The 22,035-nt window shown below is 35.5% G+C and overlaps 1 protein-coding gene across 1 annotated transcript in view; it reads right to left on the bottom strand.

The window, feature by feature from the left end:
* SNTG1 (syntrophin gamma 1) overlaps window positions 1–22,035 on the bottom strand; it is an 895,276-nt gene that overhangs the window by 348,594 nt on the left and 524,647 nt on the right. Inside the window, exons 5-8 of the mRNA XM_031669313.1 lie at window positions 17,320–17,376; window positions 6,458–6,515; window positions 5,584–5,627; window positions 5,416–5,495 (exon numbers count right to left, since the gene is read on the bottom strand). Coding sequence (XP_031525173.1) covers window positions 5,416–5,495; window positions 5,584–5,627; window positions 6,458–6,515; window positions 17,320–17,376 — 239 coding nt within the window. The remainder of the gene's footprint in view (window positions 1–5,415; window positions 5,496–5,583; window positions 5,628–6,457; window positions 6,516–17,319; window positions 17,377–22,035) is intronic.

Genomic DNA, 22,035 nt, shown 5'->3' with positions numbered 1-22,035 from the left:
ACCTGTGTTGTCTGGATGCATAACTTATACATGGGACGGACATGTGGGTCTAGCAAAAAAGGCATCCCTAAAAGTATTAATGCAAAGCTAAGTATGAAAATAAGGCAAGGATATTTTATTTCTTTTCAAAAGCAGGCATAGTGTAGACAGTATTTCTGGCCTTTTTGTGGTTGCACTAAACATTTCCCAGAGCACTGAGAAATATTAAAAATTAAATTACATTGTATATGGCTTTCCTTGGTGGAAGTTAATTCAGAGAAAAACTATCCAGTATGGTTAGAATTCTTAAGGAAGTATTAATCACTTAGAGCTCAAAACCTATTTTCAGATTGTAAACAATGTAATAGTCAGCAGTTAGGTAAAACATGACTTGTACCTCATGATATTTTAATCTAAAATGATCTTTGTGCTCAACTCACATCCTAAATATGTTCCTTGGTGACACATAAAACCTCCCAGATTGTTGCAATACATAAATTTATACCTTTTCCGAGATGGTTTGTTATAACTCTTGTATTGTTTTTGTCTGATTAAAGTAAAAAAGAATATGTTCTTACTCCAATGGAAATTTTAAATTAAGTTAGGCATATATCATAACAAGCAAAATGCTATTAACCAGGATTTTTGCATTAGGTTTTATCAGCATTTGTTTTCATTGTATGAAGATGTCATTTTAAATTACATAGTTTTAGTTACTCATTCTATTCTTTTAGAATTATGAATTTTTTTAGAGTTTAGTTCAAAATCATGACTTCAGAATTAGGTGTTAATTTTTGCAATTCAAATTACCTAATAAATTCTATTCATGAAAATCATAGAAACAAAAAGCAAATGAACATACTTTTGTTGAAACGCATAAATCTCAAGTCTGAAAGCGGAAATGCTACTTTAAAAGGCAACCTCTGGAATCAGCTATGCATCCATCTTGCTTTGCCTAATGATGATTTACTCTTTCAAAAGTCTCGTTAGATGGAAATTTCAGTTATGCGAATGGATTATCTTGTTAGAACTAGGATGCTTTTTACTCAATGAATACTTTTCTGCTATAGTTAAATCTTATTTCCTATTATTTCTGGTGAAGAGAGGAAGATCACCATTGTTATATGTTAGAGACTATTGTAAATAAACATTGTTTTCATATTGCCCCTTTCTAATAGTTTTCTTAAATTTTTTGTACTCAATTATTAAAATCAAAAGAAATGCCCACATACCAATAAGGTTGCAGTGATATAGAGTTATTTATATATTCTTTCTTATCACACAAAGTACTCAGCCTCAAAAAGTATTCAGTGTTAGTGTTTTCACATAGATGGCACTCAGGTAAGTACTTTTTGTTTGTTTGTTTGTTTTTTTTTAGATCTCTCTGAGAGGCTGGAGTGTAGTAGCACAATCTCAGTTCACTGCAACTTCTGCCTCCTGGGTTCAAGCAAATCTGCTGCCTCAACCTCCTGAGTAGTTGGGATCACAGGCGTGCACCACCACGTCTGACTAATTTTTGTATTTTTAGTAGAGACAGGGTTTCATCATGTTGGCCAGGCTGGTTTGGAATCTTTGGTCTCAAGTGATCTGCTCTCCTGGGCCTCCCAAGGTGCTGGGATTACAGGCGTGAGCCACTGTGTCCAGCCACCCAGCCACTCACACAATTCATTTTTTTGTTGTTGTTGTTGTTTAATTTTGTTTTGTTTGATTTTTTTCAGATGGAGTCTTGCTCTGTCACCCAGGCTAGAGTGCAGTGACATGACCTCAGCTCACTGCAACTTCCGCCTCCCGGGTTCAAGCAATTCTGCCTCAGCCTCCTTATTAGCTGGGGTTACATGTGCATGTCACCACGCCCAGCTAATTTTTTTGTATTTTTCATAGAGACGGGGTTTCACCATGTTGGCCAGGGTGGTCTTGAACTCCTGACCTCATGATCCACCCACCTCAGCCTCCCAAAGTGCTGGGATTATAGGCAGGAGCCACCACACCTAGCCCCAATAATTCTTGATATGTGATCAGTTTACTTGTTAAGCAAAAGAAAAATATAGATGACAAGATATAGAGATGGCCATCAGCTTACTGTGTTTAGGGTTCAGTGGCAAAGAGAGTAGCATCAATGTTAACATCTGCAGTGGCAATAGATCGCTTTCCTTGATGGGTTTTGATGTCTTGGAGGCACAACTCATAAGCTCCAAAACATGTTCACATGGAAAATAAAAAGACACACTGCTAGGATGAACAAGGAATCCCCATTTTTCACACAGTCCTGCCAGTCTTGCCTTGCCACTCTTTACGATGTCAACTCCTCACTGGAATTGTTGGAGGAAACATGGGATGCTGAGCAGCAGCATTGACTCTGTCTGTGTGTGACCCCCCAGGACTCATCATGGGTCCTAAGCAGACCCTGTCCCACCTTGACACAGCAGTGCCCATGGAGGGGGAATAGGGAGATGAGCAGCAGCATGTGAGCGGTGGCATTTGGTGGTATCAAAATAATGTATGACCACTTAATTGCCAGGTATATGCTTGGAGTTTCACAAATGGTATTCTCATTCATTCCCACAACATTTATTAATTGTTCATTTTTTTGAATACCTAATAGAGAGATAGAAAAGGCTAGTTCATTCTGTTGACCTTAAATTACAATGTTCATAAGTGGTTGAGCTACGATTTGCAGAGTTGTTTCTGAGCATTGAAGCCCTATGTATGCACTATGCTGCATGCCAAGCAGTGCTGGGCACTGGTTCTAGTTTCCTGTCATGAGGAAACTGTGAGATTCTCTTCCTTAACAATCTTCCAGCAAGAATGCAGTGGGTGATGTGAATGAAGCCAGGAATTCACTTATTATACTCCCGTACTGGTCCCATGAGAAATATATACAGTAGATGTAAATGCTTCCGTGATCTAATTCTAGGCATTTGGTTACAGAATCCCATCCACAAGTCTACTGAGCACCCACTGCTCACGGCACCAGGTACTGTCCACTACCTGGACAATGTAAAATCCCCCTTCTATATAAATCAAACCTAATAACTCCAACACAAAACATTTACACTGTTGAAGCCTGTTTGACGGTAAAGCCGATCATAGGCTGAATGCACAATTTCTAACATCAAGGAATAGCGTAGGTGTATAAAATAAAAGTTACATATGCACAAACAACATGCTTCCATACCTGCCCAATTTGTTTCTGAATTTGGTGTTTTACAAGGAATCTGGCATATCAGCATGCTATTTGGAATAAGAAATGTGGTACATCAGCATGTTAGCTGAAAACCACCTACATTCTCTGAGCTTGTTATAACTTTTTCTGCCCTTGTAGGTTTATTATTAAACATTTAATTAATATCTCTGTTCTGCTGAGGTGTAAGTCTATTGGCTTAGCTAATAAGCAGCGAGGACAAAGCATCTAATAGCTGTTGGAAAGTCAATTATTAGATATAAATGAAAATATTAGTACTCATATTTCAAAGCTGGTAGAGTTAAGCTTCTCAGAAAAAAATAAAATTTATTGTGAAGGACCACATATAATTTGCAATACAATCCCAAATTTCTTTCCTTTATAACAAAATGAGCACCATTCAGAAGTGGAATTATTAGCGCGTTCTAATCTTTCATGCCGCACTAATCTGTTTAATCAAAGCTCCATCTCAGTTTGTCTAAGCATGCTGCCTGCCTCTGAAGGGCAAATTGCATTCCATCTAACAGCATGTGGTTTTAAAAGAGAATGCACTTGTTTTTACTCCCTGGGTAATGAGTTTAAAATCACTTTGTACTTTTGAAAAAAGAGTCAAGTTACAAGCAGCTTGGCTTATGTGACTATATTTAAAATTTACATAGGAATCTGCAAAATAGAAAGCTCTGTGCTGTGCTGGTTTCTCACTTGTTTACAAATTTGTTCTAAAATATTAGTTCTCTTTGCACATATTTGTAGGAAACTTGGGACTTGAAATATGTATATTTTACGTAAAGTTGAGAACAGAGTGGCAAAAGCATGGCTCAAATAAGATTTTAAGAAGACAAAGACAAGTGACAAATACTAAAAAACCTTGATTAGTTATGCCAAGTGTTCCTAATTAAAAACCCTCCTTCGTATCAGTTCTTGTGCAGCCGTGGCTTTTCACAGACACTTGAGGTTGCCTCTCTGAGATTTGAAATGTATTAACATAGTTTTCTCTAAATAGCTTTTAACAGAGGAGCAGTCTATTCAAAACCCAAATAAACTAGAGCTGTGACAAGCAAAAGGGCTACAGTATTCCTTATTTTCTTTGGCCTTTGAGTATAAACTTTTAAATACAATTTCTCCTCTACTGTTTCCCATAGGAGCTGATACAGAAATCAGTGAGGTTTTAGAATGATATTTAATCAACCACGACAGACATGTCCCAGAATGCCTATCACAGTCTTGTTCCTTTCTGTATTTTTTTAATGTCATTTCACCACCCCCAACAGAAGTTCCTTAACCTTTCAGCTTCTCTGAAAGTTGAATTTAGAAGCCACCTATAATGGAACCACTTAAGCCGGTTGCTAAAATCCACATCCCTGGGCCCACCCAAACTTGTTGAATTAGAATATGTAATTCCAGGGCTTGGGAATCTGCACATTCACAAATCTAAGAAAACACCGCCATAAAACTGGATGACTACTCTGTCTAGTGTTAAACCTGTCTGCCTTGAGGTTAAGGTTCTCTCTCTCTCTCTCTCTCTCACACACACACACACACACACAAACACACACACTCAAACACACAGACAATACACACTTGCAGTCTTTATATGTCCTTCCATTTGTTCCTAGGTAATCTATCTGTGGGGGATTGGTTCCAGGAAGGACCCCAGAGGATACCAACACCCATGGATGCTCAAGTCCCTTATATAACAAGTTGTAATATTTGCATACAAACTATGCACATCCTCCTGTATGCCTGAAATCATCTTTAGATAACCTGTAATATCTAATATAATGTAAATGCTATGTAATAGTTGTTATATTGTTTTGAATTATTTTTATTATTGATAGTTATTTCTTATTATTCTTCCTCAAGTATTTTCTACAGATGGTTGGTTGAATCTGCCGATGTGAAATCCCATAAATAGAGAGGGATGCCTGTACTGTCTGACATTTTACAGGCATAAATGAATTGTTTATAAGCTTTTAAACACAGGGATTTAGAGATACATTTCACCTAATGGTGTATTTAGTGGACATTGACTGGTAGGGGTAGATAGAAAAACTGGAAAAACATAGAAAATGTTCATCTTTAAGTAAGAACTTCAAAACACATTTCATCCTTGATAGGACTCATTAATCTATTTCTAATTTTTTTTAAAAAATTAAGAGAACATTTGAAAATCTGATATCAAACTGGATAAATGTCATATCTGCCTAATGAATGAAATGACAATCTTCAGCAATGCACTAAATTCTTATTTGCACATGGGGAAAATTATAACATTAGGAAAAAGTAAACTCACCACTTCTTCATGTCTACATTTTCTCACATTAATGCCATTTATCTGCAATGAAAAGAAAAGCATAGTTTCCTATGGCATATTGTAAACTGAGTTAATGTTTTGACCACAAATATAATGATAAAATGTATACCTGTAGAATTGCATCTCCAATAAAGAGTAGTCCCGAAAGTTCCGCTGTGAATGAAAAAGCACAGTTGATAACATATTGACTATTTTTGCTATTCAGATGAAAGGACTTTTAATTAAAGATAAAATTTACAAATATAAAAATCAAGTGTTTTATATGGTTAGCATCTTAAAAGATCCAGAAAAAAAATGGAAATTCAAAACAATATGATTCAGTCTAATTACTGAAGCACATGCAGACATATTTACTTTTACTATTGCAGACCTAACAGTTGCTAAAAGTGAGCCGCTTTTCTAAGGGTAGGAAACCACATTTTCTAATGCACTTAAGATTATTAGGTCTCTGTGAAAAAGTTTAAGACATAGACATTTAATCCGTCATCTATGGAATTGGCTCCAAGTTCATTTTTAAACATTATTTTTACTACTTTCAGTTATTGCAACATCTGCTTTATATCTCCATTAGTTTTCCTACAGTGTCTTATGAATGGTTAGCTGAGTAAAATTGCAAATTAGAACTGAAAAACAGATACTTGAAATTGTCTTTACTCAATGGGACTTGTTACCATTACTTTTGTATCTTTGTTGGTTTAATGAAACAACTGAAAAGCCGTGCAGTAGGGACTGCACGTAGGGACTCATACCTGCTTTCATGGGTTCCTATCTTTCATCCTTGTTCCCCTTCTGTGAGAGAAGCCCTCCCCCACAAGAGGATAAAGGGAAAGGACCCAGGAAGCGAACTCAGCCACTAATGCCTGAAGGTGAGGAAGCTGAAGCCAGTCAATCACATCATAATTTATGATTCTTAAATATCATGTCACACTTCAAAAACAATGTCTTAAAGAAATGGCTGGTACACAATTCTCTAAACATGTTACCTCTTTGTTCCTTGGAGATTTTTGAAACGACAACCGGAATGTTATGTTCTGCTCCTCCCTGAAAGGAGAAAATCATACACTGTACTTTTTAATCTAAAAAAATAAAAAATAAAAAAAAAATAAAAATAAAATTGCTGCTTTTAGCTAAGAAACGATACAGGTTCTGAACAGAATGTTAAGTGGATACCGGGCAGAATTTAAATAAACTTGTGGAATTTCTCCACTAAGGAGATAGTGCTCCCATGAAAATTATCTACCTGTTTAGAATTTTGCTGAGACATCCAATAATAACAACTGGTTTTGAAAGTTTTCATTTATCAACAAATATTGATTATGTATTTAGTAGGTATTCTCTTCAATGTGTAACAATGCTGTCCAATAGAAATTCTTACTTAGGATTCCAAACACCAGATAATTATATATTACTGGTATCCTGCTAAGTTATTCTATGCTGGCAGCTAAGGGCTTTTGGTGGTGCAGTGACCCCTTGGGATGCCAAGGAAGCAGAGAGAACTTTACCGGAACAAATGGATAAACAAAATCAGAATGTGCATATGCATGAAAAACCAGGGATTCATCTGCATTTCCTTCCTTAGTATTGAATTTCTCTTTGTGTGAAAGCACATACTAAAAATTTTACAGAGTAAAACATACTGCCAAGAATATTGAAGTACTACTATTTATTTATTTGTTTGTTTGTTTGTTTGTTGAGACAGAGACTTGCTCTGTCGCCCAGGCTGGAGTGCAGTGGTGCGATCTTGGTTCAATGCAACCTCCGCCTCCCAGGTTCACACCATTCTCCTACCTAAGCCTCCCGAGTAGCTGGGACTATAGGTGTGCCACACCGAGCTAATTTTTGTATTTTTAGAGACAGACGGGGTTTCACCATGTTGGCCAGGATAGTTTTGATCTCCTGACCTTCTGATCCATCCGCCTCAGCCTCCCAAAGTGCTGGGATTACAGACGTGAGTCACCGCACCCGGCCTGCAATACTACTATTTTTTATTTGACCCAATGAGATATGAAAAAAGAAAGACAAGTAAGCTAAATTTACGTGAAAGAAAATAAAATGAATCCTTAAAAACTGAACAAAAATCTCGTTTTTTTTATTACAGTGTTGAGAAAGTTAAAAGCAGTAGTCGAAAAATGAAATCAGTGCATAAAATAATAAAATGTCACACATGAAAAGAAGCATAGAACTTGTAACACAGGCTAGTTGAAAAGACAATCTGAATTCCATTGAAGTTGTTCTATCTTCAGAATATGTAAACCACCTAAGCTTTCTGTTTTCCAAGCACAAAAAATTATTTTGGAAGAGATACTCTTTTTTCCCTTGCATGTCCATTTTTAACACTGAATTGCCAGTATACTTAAATATAAAATAGTCAATCATTTTTTTAAAAAGCAGGAATATTTAATTTTTTTTTTCTTGGCAAGTAGAGTCCTTTCCACTTCCAGAATATTAAGAAGAAATATGATAATTAAGATAATGAAAACTGTCCTACTCACACTGAATTTCAAGTGCACTGCTCAATTCCCTTTTCCTCACTGTTTCACAACAACCTAATATTCGTGCACTGCACCCCTCAGCTCTATGTGGGAAGACACCTGTGTAGGTTACAATGGCTCCCACTTGTTCTGCTGGTTGGTCTGTGTGTCCCTAACAAACACAGACTGTGTCTAAGATGACCCTGCCTCTGATTAGAGCAGAGATAGTGATTTGTTGCTGATAGTGTGGTGGAAATTACGTGCTTATTTGCACACAGTAAACACTGAATAAAGGATGGCTATTATGCTAACATAGTCCATCTATTAAGATTTATGAGGAAACTCACATAGCATTAAAGTGGTAAATAAGATTAAGACTAATCCCTTCAAAGATCCTTAATATTTATAAGTTAGGACTCCAAATTTCCAATCCCCTATTATATGCTCCATTTTGTCCCATTACAGTTATCAGCATCTAACATGCTATTTATTCATTTCTCACACTTACTGTTTTCTTTCTCCTTCCCATTCCTAACTAAAATGCAAATTTCTTCAGGGGACAGACGTTATTGGTAGTTTGTTTCATGCATTGATGTAAACCTAGTGCCTGAAATAATGTCTAGTTTATCTTTGAAATGTTTGTTGAATTGAATGAATGAATGAATGAATGAAGTCTAAGGCTTTCCCAGGCCTAGTGTAAGGTCACCGATAGCCTCTAGAGATACTTGGAAATTAGAAAGGATGTTAAGGATGCATCTACGTTTCTTAGAAGGAAAAAGCTGGCTAACTCAAATGAGTCATTAACTGATGAACTTTTGGGTGAAATTAAAAGATGAAGCCATCATCCAGATATAGTGATTCAGATATTTTGGGACAGGGAAAAACAATGTTTTTGCTGGTCTCATCAGTGAGGCTGTTATCAGACTATTTTCCTTCAGCTGTTTTTGCATTTCACCCTTTTCTCTTACTCTACTACTGAACACAAATTACTTTAATGCATAGACTATTAATGCAAATTACCATGGCGGGACATTGGGAAACCTATTCTTGGTGTCCAGAGACAAGGCTTTTGAGATAGAGTTTTTCTGCAGGTTGGCTCAATAATCTCATTCTTTCATCAACACCCAGACTGGTACAGCAATCCCTTGCTTATTTGTGTTTCGCTTTCTGTGCTTTCAGTTATCTAGGGTACAGTACAATACAATATTTTGTGAGAGAAAGGAAGCACATTCACATAACTTTTATTATAGTGTATTGTTATAATTGTTCCATTGTATTATTAGTTACTGTTCATCTTTTACTATACTAATTTTCAAATTAAACTTTATCACAAATACGCATATGTAAGCAAATATATTATATGCAGTATAGGATTCAATACTGTCTGCAGTTCCGGGCAACTACTGGGGTCTTGGAATGTATCCCCCAAGGTTAAGGGGAGAGTATTATAACTATCTTTGTAATGCAAAATGTAACTAACATTTATTTTACCATAATTTTTCTTTTACATGTAAAATTTATCCTAAAATTTGAGTGGTTTGAATCCAAACATGGCTTTTGGGTTTTGTTATTCTGTTTTTATTTTATTTTATTTTTTTGAAAGGGAGTCTCACTCTGTTCACAGGCTGGAGTGCAATGGTACGATCTTGACTCATTGCAACCTCCACTTCCCAGTTCAGGTGATTCTCCCGCCTCAGCCTCCTGAGTAGCTGGGATTACAGGCACCCAGCATCATGCCCCACTAATATTGGTATTTTTGTAGAGATGGGATTTCACCATGTTGGCCAGGCTGGTCTTGAACCCCTCCCTGACCTCGGGTGATCTGCCTGCCTCGACCTCCCAAAATACTGGGATTATAGGCATGAGCCACTGCCTCTGGACTGTTTTTTGTTGTTGTTGTTTTGTTTTTTTGTTTTTTGCTTTTAAATTAAACATTTGGAGCCTGACATACTTTTTAAAAAATTTCTGAAAATGACTTTAGTAATTACTAAATTTTAAGACAAAACTCAGAAGATAAAATTGGAACTCAAAATCATATTGCCTTCATTACTGAATAAAATGTGAGCAGCTCAGCTGCTACAGTTAATTAGATTTCGTGCAGGGCCTAAATGGGGAAATGTAAGGTTTTCCAGTCAATAATCAAATTATGTGGCTTGCCCTGTTTAAAACAGGTGATAGGCTTCCATGACACTTGAATAATAATGAGAATCTTTAAACTGCCCCTCTTCCAGTGCAGCTTCTGGACCTCCATCGCCCTGAACCTGAAGGACACGAGCATGCACTGTCTGGCCAGGTATGCTCCTCTCTCCCTCCTAACCTGGAAACTGTTCATTTTGAAATTCTGGCTTAAAGCTTCCTCCTTCAGTGTCTCCTTACTTGAAATAATTCAGTTGTGTAGCACCGGATCATGCCTATGATTTACATTTATTTTGGTAACAATTTGATCAAAGTCTACTTTCCTACTGGAGTATAAATGGCGTGCGGTCGGGGAAAGGCTTTCATCACCATCTTATCCCCAAGGCACTCCTGGGTGGGGCTGTGGCTCCTGACTATGGTTTAGAGAATGTTGGAATTAACTGAGCACTGTTATTCTAGTTTATAGAGAAATCCAAGATTAGGAAAAGGGAGGCAGTGTTCTAAAGCACAGCCCAGGTAATGTTCACACATACATCGTTCAGCTTTGTAGTATTCTTTTTACAACGCATAGTGGATTTTATAGCTAGCTCTGTAGGAAGAAGGATATAAAATCCCATCTAAAGCATTTTGAGAAGGACTCAACACAATGATTTTACCAGTGTTACTGTGAAATATCACCAAATACAACCTGGACTGCTTTTAGAGCATCAGGAGTCTTGCCAAGTAATCTTTTCAGTTCAATATTATTATTGCTCCAATCAGTCAATCATATTATGGGGCATGGGGTGCAGGGAAGATGCATAGAGCTAACCATTACTTTTCCTTTTAGAGAAAGGAAACTACTTGTAAGCAGAGAATAACAGTAATTAGAGTTAAGAGCTGCAATGGACAATTACAGAAGAGGCAAGTAAAGGAATATCACCTGGAGGAATGTGGGCAAGAGTCATCATCCTTCTGAATGCTATCTTTGTCTGCCAACATACTTCGTTTGATTTTGGGAAAAAAAATAATTGTCTTTTTCACATGCTATATGATTACCTTCATATGAAAGTCTAATATAGGGAAATGGTCATTACTCAGCGTTGAAATAGGGGAGATAGGGAATAAAAGGGTGATGAATAAATATGAGATTTCTTCTGGAATTGATAGAATGTTCTAAAATTGACTGTCGTGATAGTTGCAAAGATCTATGGATATACTAAAAACAATTTAATTGTACACTTTAAATGGATAAATTGTATGGTATTGGAATTATACCTCAATAAAGCTATTTAATACAAAAAAGTAATGGTCTTTGAAATAATTGACCAGTGGTTTCAACTAATTCTTGGGACTAATTCATAATCCTCAATTTAAGCTTTAGTGTCTTCCTGTTATCTCCTTTTTTTGTTTTTTGAGATGGAGTCTCACTCTTTCACCCAGGCTGGAGTGCCGTGGCACAATCTCGGCTCACTGCAACCTCTGCCTCCCAGGTTCAAGCGATTCTCCTGTCTCAGCCTCCAGAATAGCTGAGACTACAGGCATGCGCCACCACGTCGGGCTAATTTTCGTATTTTTAGTAGAGATGGGGGTTTCATCATGTTGGCTAGGATGGTCTTAATCTCTTGACCTTGTGATACACCCGCCTCAGCCTCCCAAAGTGCTGGGATTACCAGTGTGAATCCCGTGCCCGGCCCTGTTATCTACTTTTTTGATGGAAATGGGCATATCCATTTTGTCTATAGTGAAAACAAGCAAATTGGACTTGAGTGAAAATAACAGGGGACGCGAAATGCAGAAAAATGTATACAAGCTTGTGCATGCACTTATAGCAACAGTTGTTATTTAAATATTTCTGCCCAGATACCACTAATAAGTTAAAAGGAATACATTTATTACAACTAGTATAAAGATATATTTTATTTGGAAAATTTGAAACAATTAGTACCCAACCCTTTATCTTACAAAATTGCTTACTTGATCTTGGTCATTTTGACACATTTATTTCAATTTTATTTTATTTTATTTTATTTGTTTATTTATTTATTTATTTTTGAGACAGGGACTCGCTATGTCACCCAGGCTGGAATGCAGTGGCATGATCTCAGCTCACTGCAACCTCCGCCTCCCAGGTTCTAGTGATTCTCCTTCTTCAGCCTCCCAAGTAGCTGGGACTACAGGCATGTGCCACCATGCCCAGATAATTTTTTAAATTATTTTTAGTAGAGACGGGTTTTCACCATGTTGGTCAAGCAGGTCTTGAACTCCTGACCTCAAATGATCTGCCCGTCTCGGCCTCACAGAGTCCTGGAATTTTAGGCATGAGCCACCATGCCTGGCCTTATTTCAGTTTTAAATAAACCAGAAAGTAAACAGCATAGAGAGGAAACATGATTTGTGTCCCTGAGTAGAGAGTTTTGAGGTAATTTATTCCAGGTTTCATAGTTCAAAGCATAGTTATTAAGAGTAAGGACTTTGTTATCAGCTTCTAGGGGGACTGAGGTCCAACTCTACTGCTTATAACAATAGATGAACTACTTAACCTCTTGACACTTAATCTCATTGTTTGTGGAAGGTATAACAATAGTTATCTACTTCGCTAGATAATAAAGGCAAGTTAAACTAAATATAAAGTATTTAGCTCAGAATCTGGCACTTAATAAGTGGGGCATAAATATTAGCAATTTATTTATAAATGAGAAGATGATTAAGAGTAATAATGATTATAATTATATTTTTGATTGCTGCAGTGTTAAAGCTTCCAAATGGAAATCACCTTTGATTGCATACATTTATTTAATGGACATAGATAATTTATATATTTGCATAAGAAAATTGTGTCTGTTGGAAAATACTGCGTACAATATTTTTACAGTAATAACATTTAAAACTTCCTTTCCCTCAGAGGTAATTTTTAAAATGACAATGGTCAGAAGTATAATTTAATAATGTGCAGATAGATAGTATTGGATTTTAAAAGACATGAGAGATAAATAAACCCTCACAAGGGCAAGATGATGGCTGACTTTAACCTGACTATCCCTATGGTAATTCTGATAAGAAAAATAAGGCAAAATACAATAATATTGGATCCTACGATGCAGAAATTTGTTGATTTCTGCAGATGTAGTTGAAGAAACTATTAAAGTTATTTATATAAATGCCAAGTCTTTGAATGGTCCAGACCAGAGAATGGGCACTTGAGAGGGAAGGAGACAAGAATCGGTGAGGCTGGGAGAAGAACCATGAAATGCCGGTAGAAATGGTGCTACAGCAGAGAAAAACAGCCAGGCCCAAGGCCATGTGCAGGATGCCACTAGCCTGCTGAATCTGTCCACTTCAAAGGAGCAGTTTCTGCCTGAGAGCAGGCAACAGAATATGTGATTATGAGTTGAAAGTTTAGTGGTTCTTTTGTTCAGCTTTGGGGGAAGCCCAGATAGGGTTTTTTGTGGAAACATTTTTAAAAAGTAAATAGAAGAGCTTGATTTTTTTTTAAATGATGGACAAATTAACACAAAGAAATAAAAAGCATACAAATGTGTGATTTCTGAGAGACGTTTTAATCACGGAAAATTAAATAATAACAAGCAGGGAGAAATCTAAATCACTGTCAAAAATTACTAAAAGTTACAGCAGGAGTGAGGACACCTCGGAAAGGCAACCTGAGAGAAAGAACAGCTGGAATAAGCAAGGATGCCTGCAGGGCTGGGAGTAGGAGTAAGGGTGGCGCACAAAACCCTAGAAGGGTTCAGATCAGAGAGGAAGGAAGCATTGCTCTCTCCTTCAAGGGTCTAAAGTAGGGGTTTGCTTCACTTAAAGACAGCAGAGGGACTGGCGTAAATGTGTATGTCATGCCTCCAAATTTCATCTCATTACATTATGGCTCAGTTACTCATTTGATCCTCCTAGATTTGCTAAACAGCAATGAAAGAATAACTGTAGAATGAGACAGGAAAGCAGAGAAAGTAGCACAATCCAGGAAGGGACATTCTTCCCAGAGGTTAAAAAGAATTTCTATTCACTTTAGGAGCTGAAGACAAATAGTTCATCAAAACTGGGAGATGGGGATGTGAAAGTGTCAGCCTGTGTGTGGCACCTCTCTGGTCAAGGCATCTGCTTCTCCATGTGCAGTATGAGCTAAAGCTGGACACTGTGCTCAGAGGTCATTTCTGGCTTTGCTTTTGTTTTATTATTATTATTATTATTTAGAATTAACATGGAGAAATAGGTAATTTTGGTCTTTGCCTATTAATGGAGTAAAACATTCTTATTGTAAAATGATGGGAGTTTAGGAACCTAAAGGACAAATATGTGCGTGAAGATAAATCAGTAATTCCTACCTTAAACCTCAATGTAGTTGATGTCAGAACTCTTTTCGGGTGGCTGTCTTTTTCAAATTGAGTGTCTAGCATTTTTGGAGATGATTTGAAGAAATGATAAGTATGGCTTTCAAAGGACAGGCTCAGATTTGGTAAGAAACTCCAAAGAATATACTTCAAAAAATTAAAGAGAAAAATTAAGGAATAATAGGAAGAAAACTAGACAAAATTTGAAAAGAAAAAGGATTCAAACTTATTTAAATCACATTTTTAAAATGTAAAGCTATTACAATATTCCTTTCATTTCTACTAAATACATATTTTCTTCAGGATTTCGGGAAGTTTTGAGATGGGAACTCTCCTCAATGTGGTCTACATCGTATCTGGTATTAGTGCTTCAAGGGAACAGTTAAAGTCCTAGAATTAAGCTCGTGGGACATAGAACTGCCTCAACCTCCAAGCCACCTGCACGTTTTTTGTCCCAGAAGTTTGAACAATGTCTTATATAAGGTAAATAAGAAAAATGAAGGTAAAGGCTAACTTTTATTTTCCCATCAACTTATACCCTACAAGGTACTCCGGCTGGAAACAGGGCTTGAGAGAGACAGCAATATTGCACATGAGCAGCAGACATCAAGGATTTGTGGACACCGGTAGCTACAGAGACATCATGTTGCCCACAGCCCACAGCCAGTGAGACATATTAACCAACAAAATACTCGACTCAAACCTACGTAAGAAGCCCCTCCTCACTGTCCTTGTCCACTTTGTCGGGAGATACGACGAATTACCATGGTGCATAGTGGTGACTGTGACGGGAACGTCCCCAAGCCAAGATTTGTCAGGAGTGTAGGGCATGGCCAGCTGGCTTTGACTTCTAGCAGCACATGTTAGAGCGTTTGACTGCATTCTGTCTAAAAAGGACATTTGTTACCCTTTAACCAAGTTTTTTTTCTTAAAGAGTGTTTTTAATATAAAACTAAAATGCCATGTGTTCTGAGTCCAGTGGAATTCACAAGCACCTGTAGGAGTCTTAACTACATTGGTAAATGATTTTTCAGTTGTCTAGCATACCATCTTCCTTCTGTGATCTTAAGCCGAGACCATAAAGGTTTTAATTAATAATTCTCACCACGAATCTTCCAGGTGTGTGCCAGTGAGGATTACTTAACTGAAGCAAATAAGGGTAAGATATGCATTTATGTATTTATATGCATACTTATATTAGAGGCTCAAATTGCTCCTGAAAACTCCAAATAAATAATTCAACACCAAAATACGAATTCTGCTTCTAACTTGATGTTTGTATTTCTTGTCAGAGTGTGTGTGTCATAGGAATTTTGCAAAATGTTCTTTTTTGTTAATCCTAATATAAGATATTGATCATAGTTCAAATACCACTTATTGGTTAATATTTGAATGGAAACTACATGCTTATTTAATTCAAAAATTATTCTATTCATTACACACATAATAGTTTTGCTTGGATTGAAATAGTGAAAACATCAATATGAAAAGATTTATTTAGAAAAATTATTGATGCTTAAAAACTAGGTTAAAATGTGGTATTTTAATAAAAATACATAGCATTGTATTATTGGGTTTAAATTATAAATACAAGCAACAACAAAAAAAGGAAAAGAACGTTTCTAGGTGACATAAAATTAATGTAAGCAATACTACCAGAAATAGAGTTAGTGCCTGATTCAGTAAAAATAATTATTTCAGATGAAATCAGCTCTCACTATTGGATTTCATTCATGGATTTTCTAGTATCTTAAGTGGTACCTTTAAATTCTTTACGCAATATCAATGAACAGCTTGGCCAAAAGAAAAAAAAAAATCTCATTTGCTGAGGGATGAAATTCTCATGGCATACTTTCCACATCCTATAATTTGTTCTACATGCCTCCCTGGTCTTAGTTGGTGATAAAATAAAGTTTCACTTTGATAAACCGAATGTACAAAATATGTTTTAAAGCCAATGCTCTGTATAGCAATATTCTTTTCTTATCAGTGACAGTACAACACTATTGCATACTGATTTCTACTCTGAGTCATTTTCACAAAGTCAACTAGAGCTGATGTTCACAAAATTTAGAGTTCTGATTTCCATACATATATGACATGAGTTGTGCTGAAATATTGAGAAATGTGTTCTTTAAATATATAAATTATTTTCACCCTATGTAAGTCAAATGATTAACCTAAGAATTATAAAGTTAAACTTCATTTATCTATGAAGAGATGTAGGTTTGATAAAGGCATTGCAATCATGAGATTAACTCTTCAATATTCACATAATTTCCCATCCTTTAAAAATTTCTCCTTTATTTCTATAATAAATTACAGATATGGCACATCTCTAAGAGTCAATAATATACAAAATGAAAGCCTTTAAAATTTGATAATAAATTGAAATAACACGTGTTCATTTTAAAAATAAAGGCTATGCAAAGACTTTAAGTCTAACCTATATGACTAGCACTATAAAATTAAATTTACCGATTTCTTTTTAAAACATGAAAAATAAACAAGATGAACAGAATACAATATCTCACTTACTATTGGGCTTTATAAGTGTGAAACTTGTTAATGTTCTATTTACTGCAGATCATCATTTCCTACTCCAGTTTGTTAAAGAAAGATATGCACACGACATCATATTTAACACTTCCGAAGAAACCAGATAAAGAAAGTTAATGAGTTATATTTAATGGTAAGGTAAAATTCCCATATTCTTTGCTAAATTTTCTAAATCAAATGGTAAGAGTTGGCAGGAATTCTGTGAGAACCTACCTAACTTACATCCCAGTCCAAATATTAAGAAGTTTGCTACAGCCATTCTTGTCTAATGATTAATCAGCAAACACTGAAATGCACCAAAGTTCAACTCTTATGGCACGGCCTTTGTAAGGATAGACTAGAAAGTCAGGCTACCTTTATGCTTAATCCAAATCCTCCTACTGTTTGTCTTCTGATGGTCACCGTTCTTTCCTGAAAGACAGGATTTTTAAGAATGGTTAGTGTTTCCTAATACTATACTTACACACCGTTTTCTGTTGTTGTTTGGTTTTCTTCTGGGTTTTGCTTTTGCTCTTTAAAAAAAGAGAACTCTTTTGTGGTGGGATAGATGCTCCACATTTTGTAAAAAATAGTCCTTGACTTTTAAATCCAAGGGATATTTGTCAAAATAAAAGGGTGTAAAGTGTTAATAAACTCCTAAACTCTTAAAAATAAGTTATTCTCAATGATTATTTTGGGCATATTTTGGAATCTAAACTTTTATACTTCTTCTTATTTCCACATCACGTATTCATGTTTTCTAAGAAATGACAAGTTTTAGGTTATATAAAAGGAATTCAGAGGCAATGGTAAATATGATCTTGGTAAACCATGGCCCTGTCTCCATCACTCCTGGAATTTGGGAGCTAAGCTGGGAGGCTGCTGTGGCCAGCACAGAAATGATTCATATGAGTACTTTAGATTGAAAGTGAATAAACCAAGTCCACAATAAATTAATTGCTTGTTCATAAAATTAATACATTACACATCTAAGTAATAATGATAATTGAATTATCAACTTTAAAAATTAGTTTCTTTTCCTCTCCACAATAGAAGTAATTCAGTCACTGGCCTATAAAACTTCAAAATCACAAAGATGATGGCATGAGAACAAAGAGCTACATTTGGACAAATCCTGTAATTTTCAATTTGAAAAATCGATACTGCTCTGATTTTGGGCAGTCGTCTCTACATAGTGCTTACTGTGGAGGCATGTTATAGGGCTGAACACTTTAATTTTTAGCTTGCTCCATTACATCAACCTTCTTGAACCTCCCCCTGTGCAGAGCCATTTGAGACACTGAGCCCTTTCCCCTGCATCTGGGGTATATATTTATTATCTGGTCCCTATATCTCTACAAATGCCTTTTGCCCACATTATCCATTTCCAAATGGAAATACCCCTCTTTCTTACAGATGAATTGCTTCCCTCATTTCTTTATTCTGCAGAAACTGTGTGGAACAGATAATATCATTTAAAAAGAACTAGTGAAAATCAGAAGAATGTGTGCTTCTGCTGGCTCTTCCTAAATATTTTAAGACAGCATAAGACTCTTCATTTTGGCAAGGTTAAAAACTTCCTTTTTCAGCCAAAAGTTTGGTTTCTATGAATAGAACAAAATAATGCTTAAAGAACAAGATCTCCATACCAGAATTTGAAGTATACTAATATTGATTTATTTTGAATTTTGAAAATAGGACTTTTTGATGAAGATTGGTGCATATTTACTTAGAAATTATTATTATTATTTTTGAATGCAAATGAGTAACATTCAATGATATAAATTGTCTTTATTTTCACAATGTGCTGAGTAATTTCATCTATTTCTAAAATACTTATGTTACTCTTATAATCTGTCATCTAATCATACTTTCAAACCAACATTAAAATTATAATTGCACAAATAAGTTTATATGTGTATAACAATTTATGCAAAGCAACTTGAAATATAAGACAAACTAAACTTTGCGGTATTAAATAAAACACCAAAGCAAAAAGGAAGGTTAAACATGTGTATTCTAGGTACACAAAAATCTATTAATAATTTAAGATAAACTACATATGTATTAGAAATGTCTTTTTATCGAACAGGAGAAGTGCAATCTGTCTAATTAATAATTAATTAATATTTATTATTTCTCATTAAATGATTCATTAAAGAGAAGTTGAATATTGCACACAATATTGGAATTGAAGTTAGCGAACGTGCCAATGACTCAAATAGCCACAACTTCGTATGTTCAGCAAATTACTTATGCCCTGTAAGCCTCTGTTTTCAAATTTGCAAAATGCTGATAAATAATACATACCAATTAAAAGTTTTGTTTTGAGAATTAACATTTGTAAAGGACACTGGCATAGAGTAGAAATTTAATGTTCACACACACACACACACACTCCAATATTCTACACAGAGATTCTTATATAATAGTCATTTTAATATATTTACATCATAGAATAACTCAAATTCTAGAAGACTCAGATTCAGGAACAGGCAAATTAAATAGTGACTATTTTTCCTCTAAAATAGATAGGTAAACTGCTTTTATAAAACTGACCACCAACTAAACTAAAACTCCCGGATGACAGGAACTATGTCCTTTTTTCCTTTTCTGTAAAAAGTAAATACGTGATTCCTTAAAACAGTATCAAAATCAATGGTGCAGTCATCCAGACAACCAATATCAGTTGTCTTCAAATACAAATTTCAATCAGAGCAAATGCATTTTAATCAGCAAATGACATCCCCTAAATTTTGTAGAGCATTTTGCATAGCAATCATTGGTCATGAGGAAAACTTGGTCAGTAATTGCTGTTCAGTAGCTAAATGTGTACTGAAATGCTGCTTTCCTTTGACAGAAACAACAAGCATCCCAGGGTTCTCAAAAACCATTTCTTTGAATTTCTTTACTCATGCTCGACAAGCCCACCCTATAATCTCTGGTGGAGAATATTTAGAACATGTTCCAAATCAAATACAAAATTGCTGATGCAGAAAAGATTTCAGAGAGACTAAAGAGTCAGCAGAAACTACCAAAAATATCTCAAAAACAGTGCTTATCTTAATGTTTTATTAAACACCTGGACACACACACATATACATGCAAACCCTAGCTAGTGCCTCCAGTTGCTGCTTCTTCATTAGCTTACTTTTAAGAAAGTTAGGAGAGACGAGGCAAAACAAATTACTTCGTGTTTGAAAACGAAGATTGTGCATTGGTCACTGCAGGCAGCAGGAAGCATAAAAGGGGAAAGAACTATTCTTAGTGTGACCTCTGCTAATATGTTCCCAGTTGTTTGTGTTTGCGCTAGCTCTGCCACTTTATCCCCTTACACCTCTGCTTCTTCCCTCCTCCCAAAATAGATGCAATAAAAAGAAGAAAAGAACTTTGTCAAATACTCAGCTTATAAATCAGACAATACCTGGAAGCTGACCTGAAATTATATTTAGTTAACACATCATGAGTGTGGTAAAGACTGTTGCCAGGTAACAAAACACCGTCCTTTGGGAGACCAAAGTATTGTCAGTGATTTTATCTTGTAAAACACAAAATCTGGGCTGATGCTCCTATACAGTCTCATATACACAAAATGCCTTCATTTAATCTTCCTATTCCTTACAAAAATGCAAAGGATTGAGTCCAAGATTAATATCAGACTTTATAAAGACTGGCTACACACCTAAATAATCAACATCAGTGTTACAAAAAAAGCCTTGTATTAAACACCTAGTATGCTTTGTAGAAAAATATAACTAGCACCTCTGCTTTTTGGAATATTATATTATAAGTTGCATATAGGGAGAGATTATATGAACTATATGAAAAAAAATATACATGACACCAAAAAAAAGTTGGCATCACATATGTTAGGTATTGAAATTTTGAGATATGTATGTGAAAAAGTTAGGAAGAAGTGGAAACCATGCAGAAACTAAAGAGGTTATCATTGGAAAATCGTTTGTACTAATTTTGTGTTATAGAAACCAATGCATTATTGTTTGCAGAACAATAATGGAAAGAAAATAAAGAATGTTAATAGTTCTTTTTGACAACTAAGGAAGAGTAGCTGAAGCTGAAAAAGGAATAATGAAGATGATGGCTTCTAATTATTAAAAATCTACTATCGGTGCTTATAGCTCTCATAGCACTTACAATTGTTTATTGAAGAGAACAATGCCCTTGACTTTTTCCCTCCAAATTTTCTGAGAACTGGACCTATGTCTTACACAAAGTTCTCTCACAAGCATTTAGGACAGGTCCTAAATCAAAGTTAGGTATTAAAATGTTAAATGAATAAATATTCATTCAAACATTATTCTAAGTAATTATCACAACAAGCCACTGGTGTAGGATTTTTTTTTTTCTAATTAAGAGATGAGGAAATCAAAATGTGAAAGAGTGAAATTAACTTGACCAAGATCCAAGTTGTGATTGAAACCAAGATTTCTCTGATCTCTGCTGTTCTTTCTATCCTAACAGGCCTGCTATAAAATGAAGAATTAGAATGAAAAAAAAAAAAAAAAAACCCTGAAAACTCATGGTGCAATGTAGTAAAAATGGGGAGAAATGTAATATTTTCCCTGCAAGATTGGGAATAAGACCAGGATGTCCCTGTTCGCCATTACAATTCAACATCTTGATGTCCTAGCTAGTGCAATGATGAAATACTATGAAATAAAGGCTTATGAAATGAACAAATAGAAAAAGAACTGTCTTTGTTTTTTGTCAATGTATAAAATCCCAAAGAATTGAAAAAAAAAAAATTCTTCTGGAAGTGGTAATTATAGCAAATTCATAGAATACGAAATTATTATACAAATTAAATTGCTTTCTTACATATCAGCAATAAGAAATTGGAATTAAAAATTAAAAGCATAATGCCATTTACAATAACACATACTAAAAGGGAAATATTTTGTGGCCCGGTGCAGTAACTCATGCCTGTAATCCGAGCACTTTGGGAGGCCGAGGCGAGTGGATCACTTGAGGTCAGGAGTTTGAGACCAGCCTGGCCAAAAGGGTGAAACCCATCTCTAGTAAAAATACAAAAAATTAGTCAAGCGTGGTGATGTGTGCCTGTAATCTCGG

This window comes from Papio anubis, chromosome 8, assembly GCF_008728515.1.
Source record: "Papio anubis isolate 15944 chromosome 8, Panubis1.0, whole genome shotgun sequence".
Classification (NCBI taxonomy): domain Eukaryota; kingdom Metazoa; phylum Chordata; class Mammalia; order Primates; family Cercopithecidae; genus Papio; species Papio anubis.
The sequence above is the reverse complement of the archived record's forward strand: the minus strand, read 5'-3'. Positions and strand labels throughout refer to the sequence as shown.